Source organism: Lithobates pipiens, unplaced genomic scaffold (genome assembly GCF_037356315.1).
Source record: "Lithobates pipiens isolate NorthernLeopardFrog02 unplaced genomic scaffold, aLitPip1_a1.2 Scaffold_16, whole genome shotgun sequence".
Lineage (NCBI taxonomy): Eukaryota > Metazoa > Chordata > Amphibia > Anura > Ranidae > Lithobates > Lithobates pipiens.
In genome coordinates this window covers 110,342,464-110,357,645 of record NW_027507748.1, presented here as the reverse complement: position 1 = coordinate 110,357,645, position 15,182 = coordinate 110,342,464, and the positions used below count along the sequence as shown (strand labels likewise).

Below are 15,182 nucleotides of genomic sequence, written 5' to 3'. Positions count from 1 at the left end.
ATTTCATCCAAATAAAACACAAAGATTTACAGAATATTTCACAGTCTGTTTCAGTCCTTTTAGTGTAATATTGTAAGGCTGGTTTTACACTGGTATGACATGACTGTTGTACAACTGTCATCCCCTTTGCCATGTGACTTTGGTCCTACTTCCATCTGACTTGAATGAACAGGATATGATTTTTCTCTGATTTGATATAGTCTGACTTATCCTTTGACCAATCAAAACAATCCCAGTGTGACATAAACTCCTTTTTCCTGCTTTTGTAATCGCCATGTCGGATGTCATAAGTCGGATGGTTAAGAAGAAGATCCGACTTTGATCTGACTTCAGTGATGTTGAATGGGCTGAAAACGGACCAAAGTAGTGCAGGAAACTTGTGTTGGACCAGTTAAGATGGCTCTAATCGAACCATTAATTTGTACATGTCATGCAACACGTGCTCCCAAAGTCGAAGTGTATGTCGTACCAGTGAACCCAGCCTTAAACATGAAATGAGCGACCAAGTAAAAGTAACATATGGCTAAAAGGAATTGTGTTAAAACTTAGTTTAATATGTTACTTATTCCCTACCAGAAGACTGTATAATTTATGCTTCACTGCTTTAAGATGGAATTTCTATGCCAGAATTTTTACACATCATACCTGAGCATGTGACTAAGACTAGACATTTTTTTTATTTTCCAGCGTTCTTATTGAAATTTTGCAGTTTAGGATAATTGATGTGTAGTTAGTAAATTATACAGTTAACAGGGAGTCAGAGTGTAAAGAAAATTGCACATTCATTCCCTAAAATGATACAGAACGGCTTAAAAATTCACATGGTTTTATGAAGAGTCATGTATGCTGGATGTGCCAGTAGTATCTGAATATTTGTAGCTGATAGTACAGCCCAAGGCGTGCCTTTGGGTGATGAAGTGTATAAGACTAGAGATTAGAGACTAAAGACTAGAGACTCTTTAAAGCACATGCTGCAGTACAGATTTAGCATTTCTGGAAATAGGTCACAGTCTCTGGACTGTTTTCTGTGGTGATCCTTCTCCATTACTGATGTCTGAAATTAAGAGCAAACAGTGTTTGGTTGTATTTTATGACATACTACCTCTGGGTCTGATTAAAAAGATTGCCTTAGGGAATATTATTTTTGTTCTAGTACAGGGGTCTCCAAACCCTGGCCCTCTTGTATGTTTTATCCGGCCCGCAGCTCATTCAGTGACTGCCTGCTTCAATTCCCTCAAACGCTTTAGGCAGTAGGAAAGAACAGTAGGCATGAGAGGCGATTTATGTGTGCCACTGTCAGAGCGCATAGGAAGGTGAAGCGGTGGGCGGATTCTAATGTGTGCAGGGAGGATGCGGGGCCCCACTGTCGGGCACCATGGATGTGGGCTGGCTGCATGCTGGAGTCGGGCTGGGGGAGTGGCGGCAGAGGAGGCGGTAGGGCTGAGGGAGTGGCGGCAGATGAGGAGGTAGGGCTGGGAGAGTGGCGGCAGAGGAGGAGGTGGGGCTGAGGAAATGGCGGCAGAGGAGGAGATGGAGCTGAGGGAGTGGCGGCAGAGGAGGGGTGGGGCTGGGGGAGTGGCGGCAGAGGAGGAGGTGGGGCTAGGGGAGCTGAGGCAGAGGAGGTGGGGCTGGGGGAGCAGCGGCAGAGTAGGAGGAGGAGGTGGGGCTGGGGGAGCGGCGGCAGAGGAGGAGGGTGGGGCTGGGGGAGCTGCAGGAGAGAGGAGGAGGAGGAGGTCGGGCTGGGGGAGCGGCGGCAGAGGAGGAGGAGGAGGAGGGGCTGGGGGAGCGGCGGCAGAGGAGGAGGTGGGGCTGGGGGAGCGGTGGCAGAGGAGGAGGAGGTGGGGCTGGGGGAGACTCCCGCTCTGTGCAGCTGCCCTGCCAGATTTGTATGGCGGTATTGTTGTGCTTGCTCCAGTGACAGCTAAGCCACCCTGGTGTGCTGCAGATTCCTCCACTGACATCATCTGGAGGAGGAGCCACAAGACTGGGAGGAACTGTCTGCAGTACTGGAAAACCCAAAGATGTGTGTGTGATGGTGGAGGGGTGTGTTAGGGGAGAGGTATGAGGAGGGGGGTGTGATCAGAGTGGAGAGATATGGGTGGTGGTGATCAGACTGGGGATATCTGGGGTGGTGGTGATCAGGCTGGGGGCCATCTGGGAGGGGGTGGTATTATCAGATTGGGGGGTATTTGGGTGTGCAATCACAGTTGGGGACACAGACGTGTGGAAAGGGTCTGATAAGACTATTTACATTTTAATTTATTTATTTATAAATAACACATTTTTTTTGGCCCGCTAATATTTATAAAATCTACAATGTGGGCCTCTGGCTAAAAAGTTTGGAGACCCCTGTTGTGATACATATTCAGCCTTGTCTAGAATAGACTTTTCCCTTGGTAAGTGATGGGAAAAGCTACCTATCAAATTAGCAAATAATAAATGTGAAATAACACAAACCAGCAGCTGACATACAAACAAACCAAGTCAAATAGCTAAATATAACCAAAAAATTTAGCGCTAGAATATCATATAAATGTGAGAAAATGAAATATGAATAACTCCTAAACCCGATGAGATTAGCAGTGAAAGGACCTACTCAATGACAGCATGCATAAAGTATGTTATGCTGCCCACTAGACAAGTGAAAATATTCAGTGTAAAATAAATTGTATAAAATAATAATAATCAATATGGGAACAAATAATTGAAATGTCCAACAGGAGCAAATGGTGAACGAAGTGGGTTCAGATATTCCGTTGGCCCAGACCGTAAAAAGCCTTCAATCATCAGCCAGAATTTTTCACAGAAAAAGTAGGTACTCTTACCAAAGGTGGTGGAACAAGATACTATACAGTAAATGTGTCATACAAGCTTGTAAAGGTTCCACATGTCCCGGATGACTCGTACATGCTGGATCGTGGGTCACACACAGGGTAGCCGGTATCCTCACCAGGGTATAAGGCTCCACAGGTCACAACGAACTTCCAGCTGTGTTCTCAAAGGTTCTAATCCAAAGTGGCTCCAGAGGGACTCCTCATAGAAAGGAAAGCATGAACACAATGCTTTCCATAGTGACGTTCCACCATTGAAGGTTTATTTATTAAAAAATTTGAATTACATAAAAATCTACATGATCCAATGAATAAAATATAAATGAAACGCAATATGGGGAGCAGGAAACGTTAGGCCTACGCGTTTCGAACCTCTAAGTCGTCTACTGCCCCAGTTAGGGTTAGCGTTTCCTGCTCCCCATATTGCTTTTCATTTATATTTTAATCATTGGATCACGTGATTTTTTTCTGTCGTTTTTTTATATAATTCATAATTTTTTATAAATAAATAAATAAATATATCTTGTTCCACCACTGTCGTTGGTAAGAGTACCTACTTTTTCTGTGAAAAATTCTGGCTGATGATTGAAGGCTTTTTACGGTCTGGGCCAACGGAATATCTGAACCCACTTCGTTCACCATTTGCTCCTGTTGGACATTTCAATTATTTGTTCACATATTGATTATTATTATTTTCTACAATTTATTTTACACTGAATATTTTCACTTGTCTCCTATTGGGCAGCATAACATACTTTATGCATGCTGTCATTGAGTAGGTCCTTTCACTGCTAATCTCATCGGGTTTAGGAGTTATTCATATTTCATTTTCTCACATTTATATGATATTCTAGCGCTACATTTTTTTGGTTATATTTTCCCTTGGTAAAACTGCTTTTCTTCCATGGGTTGAATCAGTTTCATATGCACTCAGAGGTTTGTCTGGTTATTTGTCTGTCCGGGTTGATTTCCTAGTGGTTTACATTCTGGGGACACCACCTTGGAGGGTCAACCCCTACTGGCTGAACTTAATTACACCCGAAGATGCCATTGATAATGCTCTCTTTGAATATTTCTTATATAATAGAGGTACGGCATTCCCACTTGCAATGAAAGCATATTTAAGGGGGAGCCTTATTAGGGAGATATTGAGGAGGCGTTTATATTAAATCCATCAGAGATTACTCAGACAGCATGGCAGGAGGAGCAGAAAACATATAGATATTTGTCCTTAAAAGCAGAAAATAAAAGTTTTTTTTTTATTTTTTTATTTTTTTTAAACTGAGATATTTTGAGGAAGGAGAACAGATGGGTCACCTTTTGGCAATGATGGCTCAAGCTCAGCAGGGCCCTACTGTTTCCACGATTAAAAATCCTGAGGGTGGTATTGTATATGAAATGCCTTTTTTAGTGCAAATGTTTGAGGATTTTTATGCTTTATTATATAGATGTAAAGGGACTGCAATTTTGAACTTATCTGCTCAATTTTTAGCAACACTTAAGTTCCCAAAATTAAAACCTACAGATAGACTAATGTTGGATGCCCCTCTGTCCTTGGGAGCATTAGAATTGTCAGTCTCACACAAATGCATAATAAAAAGAGTGCCTTGACTGCTCTGTTATACAGGTGGGTCAAGGGTTTTCTTCAGTATCGTTATACTTGCAAATCTTTCAACTGCTCAGGAGCAGCATTCAAGAGCACTTCAGTTTGAGGGCCCCGTGGGCCTTTGCAGTCCAATAATGTACAATTCTTTGCAGTATTTTGCATGATGGCATGCAGTGCATTAATGCAATAACATAAGGCATTGGCCAAAAAGTCACTTCACTTTTTTTTAGGCAGAGCATGCTGTGTACATTGTGGTGTGCTTCAGTGTGGGTGTGGATGCCATTTTGAATGGGTGGAAGTGCAAAGTGGTATGCAAGGGGCACTAAGGGTCTTTTCACATCTATACACATACAGTAATGTGAATGTTGCCTTGTGGTTAAAGTATTTGTTTTTTTTATTAATGCATTATGCAAATTAACCATGAACCATTCAGAATAGAGGTTTTCCCTATCGTTTTCCCCTCTCTAAAATATAACCTAACTTTTATTTATTTAATTTTTTCAACGGACCAGCTTTTTTTTATGTAAAAATGCACAAGGTAGCTATACCCCTTCATGTGATCTAGCCTTAAAATAATGAATAGGATTTCTACAAAAGTATTTTCATGGAGTAAGCCGTGCAGGGAGCAGAAAAGTGTGACTGGGCCTCTGTTATCTACAACTAAAGTCTAGCAAATGTGCAAGAACCGTATTTTTAGTCAGTTCAGCACTTTTTATGTATGATACTAACCTATTTATTGTCATTCCAGGTTAATGTCAAAAAAAGCAATGTAAAGATTTTAAAAAATTTTGATGAAGCAATAACTGTTGATGCTGCAAGCCTGGATCCCGAGTCACTTTATCAACGAGCTTATGCAGGGTAAGAATGCCTGAAAATGAATACATTGCAAATAGATTGGCAAAATAGACCATTTTTCTTTAACTTATACTTTCCATGTATCTTTTTACTTGCAGAAAAATGACTTTTGGCACAGTTAGTGACCTAGGTCAGTTCATCCGAGAGTCTGAACCTGAGCCTGATGTGAAAAAATCCAAAGGTGAATGTCTGCCACTTTCTCAAATCTTGTCTTTGTAATTCCTAAGGCATACAAGAAGTTGGCAGGTGGCTCATCCTCCCATTAAAATATCACTTTTTGAGATCACTGATCCTTTAAACTGTGTACAACTAAAGGATGCCCATACTGGAGGCTGTCATTCTTCTAGTTATGCTGGTTGGTGCCACCATTGAGTCCAGTATGTCTGTTACTGACCTTGAACAAGCACGCAAGTCAGAACGTGCAAAATTGAAATGACTGGGTCAATGTAACAGCTAAGAACATAGCATTTTAGCATGAAATGATGATAAAGGTAACATTACTTCTCTCTTTACTAGGTTCAATGTTCTCACAAGCTATGAAGAAATGGGTACAGGGAAGTACAGATGAGGTGAATATTCCCATGCATTGAATACAAGCTTGAGACTTGATTTGTATTTCTGTGCAGGTTTCTGTGGAAATTGTTAAACTATCAGCTTTTTATGTTGGAAGTTATTTTGGTCTCCTCGAAGCAGCCAGGGTATTTTGAGAATGGGGGTGGGGGGACACCTGCCTTTCACATTTTTGTCTCTATTCATTCTTGCAATCTCTTGTTTTTACATACTGCATTTGTGTAATTGTTTCCCACATACAGTGAGGGAAAAAAAGTATTTGATCTCCTGATTTTGTATGCTTGCCCACTGACAAAGAAATGATTAGCTTATAATTGTATTGGTGGGTTTAACTTAACAGTGAGAAACAAGAACAACAAAAAAATCCCCAAAAACGCATTAAAAAAAGTTATACATTTGCATTTTAACGAGTAAAATAAGTATTTGACCCCTTCACAAAATGCCACGAGGTGAGATCTTGCCATGGAGCCCAAGACCAAGAAAGATTGAGTTGTTTTGTGTTTTTTCCATTTGCGAATAATCGCACCAACTGTTGTCACCCTCTCACCAAGCTTCTTGGCGATGGTCTTGTAGCCCATTCCAGCCATGTGTACAGTGGTGTGAAAAAGTGTTTGCCCCCTTCCTCATTTCCTGTTCCTTTGCATGTTTGTCACACTTAAGTGTTTCGGAACATCAAACCAATTTAAACAATAGTCAAGGACAACACAAGTAAACACAAAATGCAATTTGTAAATGAAGGTGTTTATTATTAAAGGTGAAAAAAAAATCCAAACCATCATGGCCCTGTGTGAAAAAGTGATTGCCCCCCTTGTTAAAACATACTATAACTGTGGTTGTCCACACCTGAGTTCAATTTCTCTAGCCACACCCAGGCCTGATTATTGCCACACCTGTTCACAATCAAGGCATCACTTAAATAGGAGCTGCTTGACAAAGTAAGGTCCACCAGAAGATCCTTAAAAGCTACACATCATGCCGAGACCCAAAGAAATTCAGGAACAATTGAGAAAGAAAGTAATTGAGATCTATCAGTCTGGAAAGGGTTATAAAGCCATTTCCAAAGCTTTGGGAATCCAGCGAACCACAGTGAGAGCCATTATCCACAAATGGCGAAGACATGGAACAGTGGTGAACCTTCCCAGGAGTGGCCGGCCGCCCAAAATTACCCCAAGAGCGCTGCGACGACTCATCCAAGAGGTCACAAAAGACCCCACAACAACGTCCAAGGAACTGCAGGCCTCACTTGCCTCAGTTAAGGTCAGCGTTCATGCCTCCACCATCAGGAAAAGACTGGGCAAAAATGGCCTGCATGGCAGAGTTCCAAGGAGAAAACCACTGCTGAGCAAAAAGAACATCAAAGCTCGTCTCAATTTCTCCACAACACATCTTGATGATCCCCAAGACTTTTGGGACAACATTCTTTGGACCGATGAGACAAAAGTGGAACTCTTTGGAAGGTGTGTATCCAATTATATCTGGCATAGAAGGAACACTGCATTTCATAAAAAGAACATTATACCAACAGTAAAATATGGTGGTGGTAGTGTGATGGTCTGGGGCTGTTTTGCTGCTTCAGGACCTGGAAGACTTGCCGTGATAAAAGGAACTATGAATTCTGCTGTCTACCAAGAGATCCTGAAGGAGAATGTCCGACCATCTGTTCGTGTACTCAAGCTGAAACGAACTTGGGTTCTGCAGCAGGACAATGATCCTAAACACAGCAGCAAGTCCACCACCGAATGGCTGAAGAAAAACAAAATGAAGACTTTAGAGTGGCCTAGCCAAAGTCCTGACCTGAATCCTATTGAGATGTTGTGGTATGACCTTAAAAAGGCCGTTCATGCTCGAAAACCCTCTAATGTAACTGAATTAGGACAATTCTGCAAAGATGAGTGGGCCAAAATTCCTCCAGGACGCTGTAAAAGCCTCATTGCACGTTATCGCAAACGCTTGGTTGCAGTTGTTGCTGCTAAGGGTGGCCCAACCAGTTAATAGGTTTAGGGGGCAATCACTTTTTCACACAGGGCCATGGTGGTTTGGATTTTTTTTCACCTTTAATAATAAACACCTTCATTTACAAATTGCATTTTGTGTTTACTTGTGTTGTCCTTGACTATTGTTTAAATTGGTTTGATGTTCCGAAACACTTAAGTGTGACAAACATGCATGGAAGGGGGCAAACACTTTTTCACACCACTGTAGGTCTACAACCTTGTCCCTGACATCCTTGGTCAGCTCTTTGGTCTTCGCCATGGTGGAGAGATTGGAAACTGATTGCTTCTGGGGACAGATGTCTTTTATGCAGGTTTATCTGTCCCTGATGGGGATTGTCACTATTTCTAATAGCTTTTTATTTTTTATAATTAGGGCATACATGTACCAGTGTTACTTGCCTATTTCTCTTTTTAGGCCCAAGAAGAAATGGCCTGGAAAATAGCAAAAATGATTGTTAATGATGTCATGCAGCAGGCACAGTGGAATCCGCCACCTGACAAATATACCAAGGTCAGTACAGTTCAGTTTTTTTTACAGACTTGGATAGCTTTCTGAAGGAGGCAATGGCTTTTTAAGGAAAAAAAGGTGCAAACACACAGCTTTTAGCAATGTTATACATACAGGTTGACTTTTATTGCTTAACTTATTGCGAGGCATTATTTATACACAAGCCTTCCTTTCACTTTAATGCTGGTTAGGATAGAAAGGTGTCAAAACACACAATGCATTCCAGTTTGTTGCCTTATGGGGCTGTGTAGCCATAGACCAGTCTGGGTGCTCATGCTGACCCGTGTCTACAACCAAAAGCACTTGCAATGGGCACGTAAGCTTCAGAAATGGACCAGACAGCAATGGAAGAAGGTGGCCTGGTCTGATGAATCGCGGTCCCTTTTACATCATGTTTATAGCCAGTGCATGTGCGTTGTTTACCTGGGAAAGAGATGGCACCAGGATGCAGTATAGGAAGAAGGCAAGCCAGTGCAGTCAGTGATCTCTTATTGACGTCTTGGTGCGAGATTCCACAGCATTCCTTCAGAGGTCTAGTGGAGTCTATTCCTGGATGGGTCAAAGCTGTTTTGGCAACAAAAGGGGGAGCTACTCAACATTAGAGGCTCATAATGTTATGGCTGATCAGTATATATTCTCTGATATACAGATAAACATTGAAGCGTGCATTAACAAATCTGTATATGGAAAAAGGATAATCACAATCACTGGAGTAAATGGAAATATACAAGGTTTGGGTATGTTTTAATGTGCTGTAGTCAAAGGGAGTAAAAAAAATTCAGTTTTTAATGCTGGGGAGAATCATTTGTCTGAAAGTTGGCTTTAATGTGGTCTAAGTCACTGACCTGGAACAAGTATAAAAATAATTCTGACAGGTCTGTGACCCAAACATACTTGTCAGATATACACTGTATAACAGCCATGAAATGGCATTTTCAGAAGGCGGCCATTGATGGCAGGCCCTTCACTCATGATGGAGTCACTTAAACCATATTTGTTTATTACCGCTGCACAATATATAATATACGCAATAGAATGTGCACGCCCGTAAAAGCACAAACAATAGAGTGCCTGAAAAGGAAATGGGTGATATAATTTTGGAGTTACCGGTACTTCACAAAGCCCTAAAACAGTAACGACGTATATGATGAAACAGTCGGCACTCTAGAAAGTTCTAGTTCATTTCACATGTAGAATTTCATATTAAACATTAGTATAAAGCCATATCAAAAATTCTATACACGGATGTGAAAACAAAACATGAAAATCTCTCAGCATAAGGAATCTAAGCTAGACAACATGGCGTTAAATCGAACAGCTAGGCAAAGCATATTCAAACATGGCAAGATGCAGAAAACATATTGTGCTATAATGCCAAACAAGTATAGTAAAATACAAAAGGCTAAATATAGAGTCCCCAAGTGACTGATGGCAGACACAATAGAAGAAAGAGGTGGGGGGTACAGAAAATATTTTGGGATAAAAACCCCTTTCCAAGTCCAGGTGGAAATTGGATTTGATAAAAGGGTTTTCACCCCCAAACTATTGGCAACTTTGCTATATTTTTTTTCTTTTTGTATTTCACTATACTTGTTTGGCATTTATATGAGGATAATATATCTGCACCTTGCTATGTTTGAATATGCTCTGTCTAGCTGTTAGCTTTACCTCTGTGCCGTCTAACTTGGTTCCTCATGGTGCTGTGATCCTTTTATACAAACTTTTTCATGTTGAAAATGAATTATTGTGAATTAAACTAGAACTTTTTGGTGTTACTGACTCTTTCATTATATACACCGTTACCGCTGTGCAGGCTTGCTCTCACTTGTATAAATGTCACATATTTATTGGCCAGTTGTGATGCTGCATGTGTGTTTGGTTTTTTTTTTGCTTGTTTGTTTTAATTTTCTTTTCTTTTTCCTGCCTCAGCTCTGAGATCAATTACCTGGCCTTTCCTGAGTTCCTCTCTGTAGTGAATATTTTTTTCCTGCACTTAAAGACTCTGTATTTTACTTGCGGAAATCATACAAAGGAATGAAACAAATATTGGAGAAGATGCAGCCTGCTGGAGCAAGATGAATATGAAATGTGAAGGAAGATGACCTGTCTTTGTACCTGACAATAGTGGAAAAAAAAATCTGCCGCACTTTGAAAGTTATGGGTGGAGCACTTACCGATATGAAGGCAACACACGTGCGACTACTGACCTCCCTGATTATTAGTTGATGCAGACACGTGGAAAATTGAAGATTTTATGGTCTTATTCAGGATTCAACATAAAATATCAATCTGTTACTTCCATTAGTTCATTTTTCATAATCACAGTAGTACTCATCAAAACGCAGTGAAGGTGTTCCCCCACTGTAACTGTTCAGATTCCATCTGTTTTTCTGCAGAAGACACACGCAGTCAGTCGGATGCACACAGTCACGGACACACACACACACACACACACACACACACACACACACACACACACACACACTCTCATGTATAAGGGTTTGTTCACACCACATGTGTTGGGGCTATTGCTGGCATCTTTTTCCAGTGCAGCTCAAGCCCATATACAAGGCAAGATACCTTGTTTCCATCGGTGTCAGCTCACAGCTGAAAAAAAGTACTGCATGCAATATGATCCACCACATTGCAGCACTGCAGTAAAAAAAACTGTGTTTAAATGTCACTTTTGACTGTTCTGTAAAAAAAAAAAATGAACCGTACAATGCTCTGGGATTGGCACATAAGCTCTGTGCTAGCACACACCAGCAGGTGTACAATCGATACGGTTTGCTGGTGTAGATAGACCCTAAAAGTATCGGAAATTAAATATCTGTGTTGTTAAGGGCATCAACTCTGTTCACATTCACTTTGATCCGACTTTATCTTTTCTGGACCAAAGTTGCATGAAAAGTCATACGTAAGTAGTGCAGGCACTTTTTCAAAGTCGCTGCGACTAAGTCATACCGATTTGAACGGGTGCCCTTGATGTCCAAAGTCACATGACAGGTCTTTTTACTGTCATTTTATGGTTCATTGAAGTAAGAACTGTCTGATTCCAAAGAGAAATTGAATATTTTTGTGTTACTATTATGTGCGGTAAATGAAGAATAGATAACAGCATGTTATAAGACCAATTCCACTCAGAAAATTAGTTTTTTTTGTGGTTGGTCACTCTTATCAGTGATGGCTACCTTACCAAGTCTGTTTGGCAGAACAGTCCGTGACATTTATTTTAACCTGTTTCACACAGCCGAATTTTTGTTTTTGAGGTTAGCCATTGTGTTATTGTACCCATATATACAGCTTGGTACCATATTGATGTCACCACTGGCTAATAGACTGCTGTCTCCATGGGGTTGATTTACTAAAACGGGAGTGTGCAAAATCTGATGCAGCTTTGCATGGTAAGCCAAGCTGAAGGTAGAAACCTATTGGCTACTGTGCCTAGCTACACCTGATTTTTGCACTCTCCCTATGTCTGAACTTTGAGACACCGCCACCATTGTGTGTGACATAACTTTAAAGAAAATTTGTATTAAAATATACGAACCAAAGGTGTTTGCACATTAACTATAGTTTAATATTACAGTGACACCTTGTCACACACCTAATTTCCTACTGACTCCCTCTTTCCTTGGTGCTTGTGATAATACAGGCCAGTCTATTAGGAAGTATTGCCTCCTGTATTTCTAAATCTGCCTCATTTTAAATCTTTTTGAGTAAAAAACATTTTTTTTACAATTTTGTTTCTGCATAGTACAAACATTATGGCACACAAGGCACAATAACAGTTGCTACCAGCCAGTAAAAAAAATTTACCTTTTTATAGGGATGAATTAGAATGCATGTAAAAGGCATAACCAAATGCAGAATGCTGGTGCTAGTAAACTCCGCTTTTCTATCCCTAAGCACACTCTGGCGTAGCCAGCACATATGGCCTTATGAAAATGAGTATGGGGTTCCCAGAGTGTCCTCTTCAGGAACAGGCAGGATTTGGATAGAAAGTGTCCCTCAATTTGGACAGTTCATGGTGTGAAGGCATTGTAATACAAAACAGAAATATGTGCAGTCATTTTTGTGTATATTTTTTTTTTGCTATATTGACCTAATAAAGATTAATTACATATTTACTTTAACCTTGACACATTTTAAAGGTAAAATATGGCCAAAAATTGAGTAAATTTGCACAGTAAAAATTTGTTACTTCCACAGAAGTTTGTCCCATCTGTGGCTGCTGCAGTGCTTGCTATAACCTTTACTCAGATCGCAGTCTCCTTTTGAGACTTGTAGTTCTGGTTGTAGTACCGATATCACAGGAAGCAGCTCACTTGACACCACCTCCATTCATAAAAAAAGTGTACTCTTTTCACTGAATGCAAAATGTTCTGTGATTGGAGGAGAGAGATTGTGATGTTCATGTGCACCTCCTCAGTTCACAGAAAGCCTTGCATTCTGTGAAAAGAATGCAAGAATTTTTCTCAATTGTGGAGGTGCTGAGCAAGTGACTTTCTGTGAATGAAGAGATTCATTGCTGAACATTTGGTACCAACAGGGGACTACAGGCTGAATAAAAGTTAAAGCATTAACAAAAACAGCGCTAGCCAGAAGTGGGGCACGCTTCATTAGAGGCAACTTATTTTTATTGTGCAAATATACAAAATTGTTTTGGGACATATTTTTCAGCTTTAAAGGGTTAGTTGACCTTTACAGGAAAACTGTAAACTTGTGACCTAATACCAGACCCCCCTAAGCTTTCCCCTGTTCCCCGCTGTATTTATCCCCGGTGATCCTCAGCTGTCAGCTCACAGCCGCTCCACTGGTGCAGGGATTTGAAATCCCTGGTTCTTTCTCTGTCCTGCACTGCCAGGATGGACCAGATGGAACCTAACTGTCAGTGCTATGTGGCTGCAAGAGCCATAACAGCTGAGGATCGCCAGTGATGAGTAAAGCTGGGATTGCGTGGGGAGGGGGTCTGGTGTTGGGTCACCTTTACAGCTTTTCTGTAAAGGTAAAATAACTAACTAACCTACATACTTAGAAGGATTTTTATACATTTTACTAATTTGGTGGTAACTGCTTGCACTTATCAGCCATCTACCTTTACCCTACATTAGTGCTAATGGCTACATCACAGGTCATAGATTATGCTAAGCACTCTTTCTGCATGCCATTTTTATGTAGATTCATCCACGACATGCAGTTACTTAGCAGCAGTTTTTTTTATAGTAGGCTCTGCTCCTCTTCTCTTCCCCCTTCTTTTAGTTCCCATGTTAAAGGATTTACCCAGCTTGATCAACCCCTTTCCTTTCAAGAGTCCCTGGCATCCAAAACTGTCTAGTACCTTGCTTTGCGTGCCTCTCATTTAGTTTCACTTTGTTAGCAGAAGCTTGACTTCCCTAATGCCTAATTTGGCCCGGGTGTACTGCAGCCAGGCTGACAGAAGTTGGCTTCTGTTGAAGGGGCATGACCGATAAAGGCCTGTTGACTGGAGTGTTCTGGTACGGGGCTGTCCCCCTTTAAGAACACAATAGGACAGCAGGGCAGATCAATGTACTAACATTGGATTGTTAATACAGCAGCTCTGACCTGAGCTGTCAGGTTTTTTTCCTTCAGCCCGCTGGGTTAAACAAAACAAAAAACACTAGCTGTGTGTACTAGGCTGGTAAATCTGCCAGCCTGTCCTTAGTGGCCACTAAAGTGCAGTTGGCTTGTACTTTTAAATGTTTAGGTAGCTGACAGGTGTACCGTATATACTCGAGTATAAGCCGAGATTTTCAGCCTCTTTTTTGAGACTGAAAGTGCCCCCCTCGGCTTATACTCGAGTCATCGCTGTCTGCCCGCTCGATCAGCGTGTCGAGCAGACAGACAGCGGCCATTCTATAATTCAAAAGCCGCGCCTCCGGCTCCGCCTTCGCCTGTGATAGGCGGAACACTGAATTTCCCAGCAGCCTGTGTTCCGCCTATCACGGACATCGTATCATCCTCGTACTACGGACGAGGATGATACGATGTACGTGATAGGCGGAACACAGGCTGCTGGGAAATTCAGTGTTCCGCCTATCACAGGCGAAGGCGGCGGCGCAGCTTTTGAATTTTACAATGGCCGCCGAGGCACCGACGAAGAGGGCACGGGACGGAGGCAAGGCAAGGCAAGGCACGGCACGGGACGGGACGGGACGGGACGGCGGCAAGGCACGGCGGCAAGGAGGCAAGGCATGGGACGGAGGCTCGGGACAAAGGCTCGGGACACAGGTAGGCTGGACACACACACACACACACACACACACACACACACACACACACGGATGGATGGATGGAGACACACACACACAGGGATGGATGGATGGATGGATGGAGACACACACACACAGGGATGGATGGATGGATGGACACACACACACACAGGGATGGATGGACGGACACACAGGGATGGACGGACACACAGGGATGGACGGACACACACACAGGGATGGACAGGCATGTCTCACCCTCGGCTTATACACGAGTCAATAAGTTTGCCAGTTTTTTTGGGGGTAAATTGGGGGCCTCGGCTTATATTCGGGTCGGCCTATACTCGAGTATATATGGTACATAAAATCTAAGCTTGGAGGGGGGCAGATATGTTTTAAAATGCAGCCATGGCTGATCTGCATTGTACTCTTCTACACAGGTCTGCATTGTACTCCTGCTGGTGCAGTTTTCTGCATAAGGACTGCAGTAGGATGCAGAAGGTGAAGGGTCCTCTAAAAATGCTGTTAGTGAGGCCTTCTATAAAGTAATCCAATACCAGTTATTTTCACAACAGTTGGCACAGAGCT

The 15,182-nt window shown here is 41.9% G+C and overlaps 1 protein-coding gene across 1 annotated transcript in view; it reads left to right on the top strand.

Annotated features, from left to right (window-relative positions):
• AKAP10 (A-kinase anchoring protein 10) overlaps positions 1–14,109 on the top strand; it is a 76,742-nt gene extending 62,633 nt beyond the window's left edge. The window contains exons 11-15 of the mRNA XM_077480255.1: positions 5,186–5,295; positions 5,391–5,473; positions 5,809–5,861; positions 8,272–8,367; positions 10,294–14,109. Of these exons, the coding sequence (XP_077336381.1) occupies positions 5,186–5,295; positions 5,391–5,473; positions 5,809–5,861; positions 8,272–8,367; positions 10,294–10,299 (348 nt within the window). The 3' untranslated portion in view covers positions 10,300–14,109. The remainder of the gene's footprint in view (positions 1–5,185; positions 5,296–5,390; positions 5,474–5,808; positions 5,862–8,271; positions 8,368–10,293) is intronic.
• Positions 14,110–15,182: the final 1,073 nt, after the last annotated feature.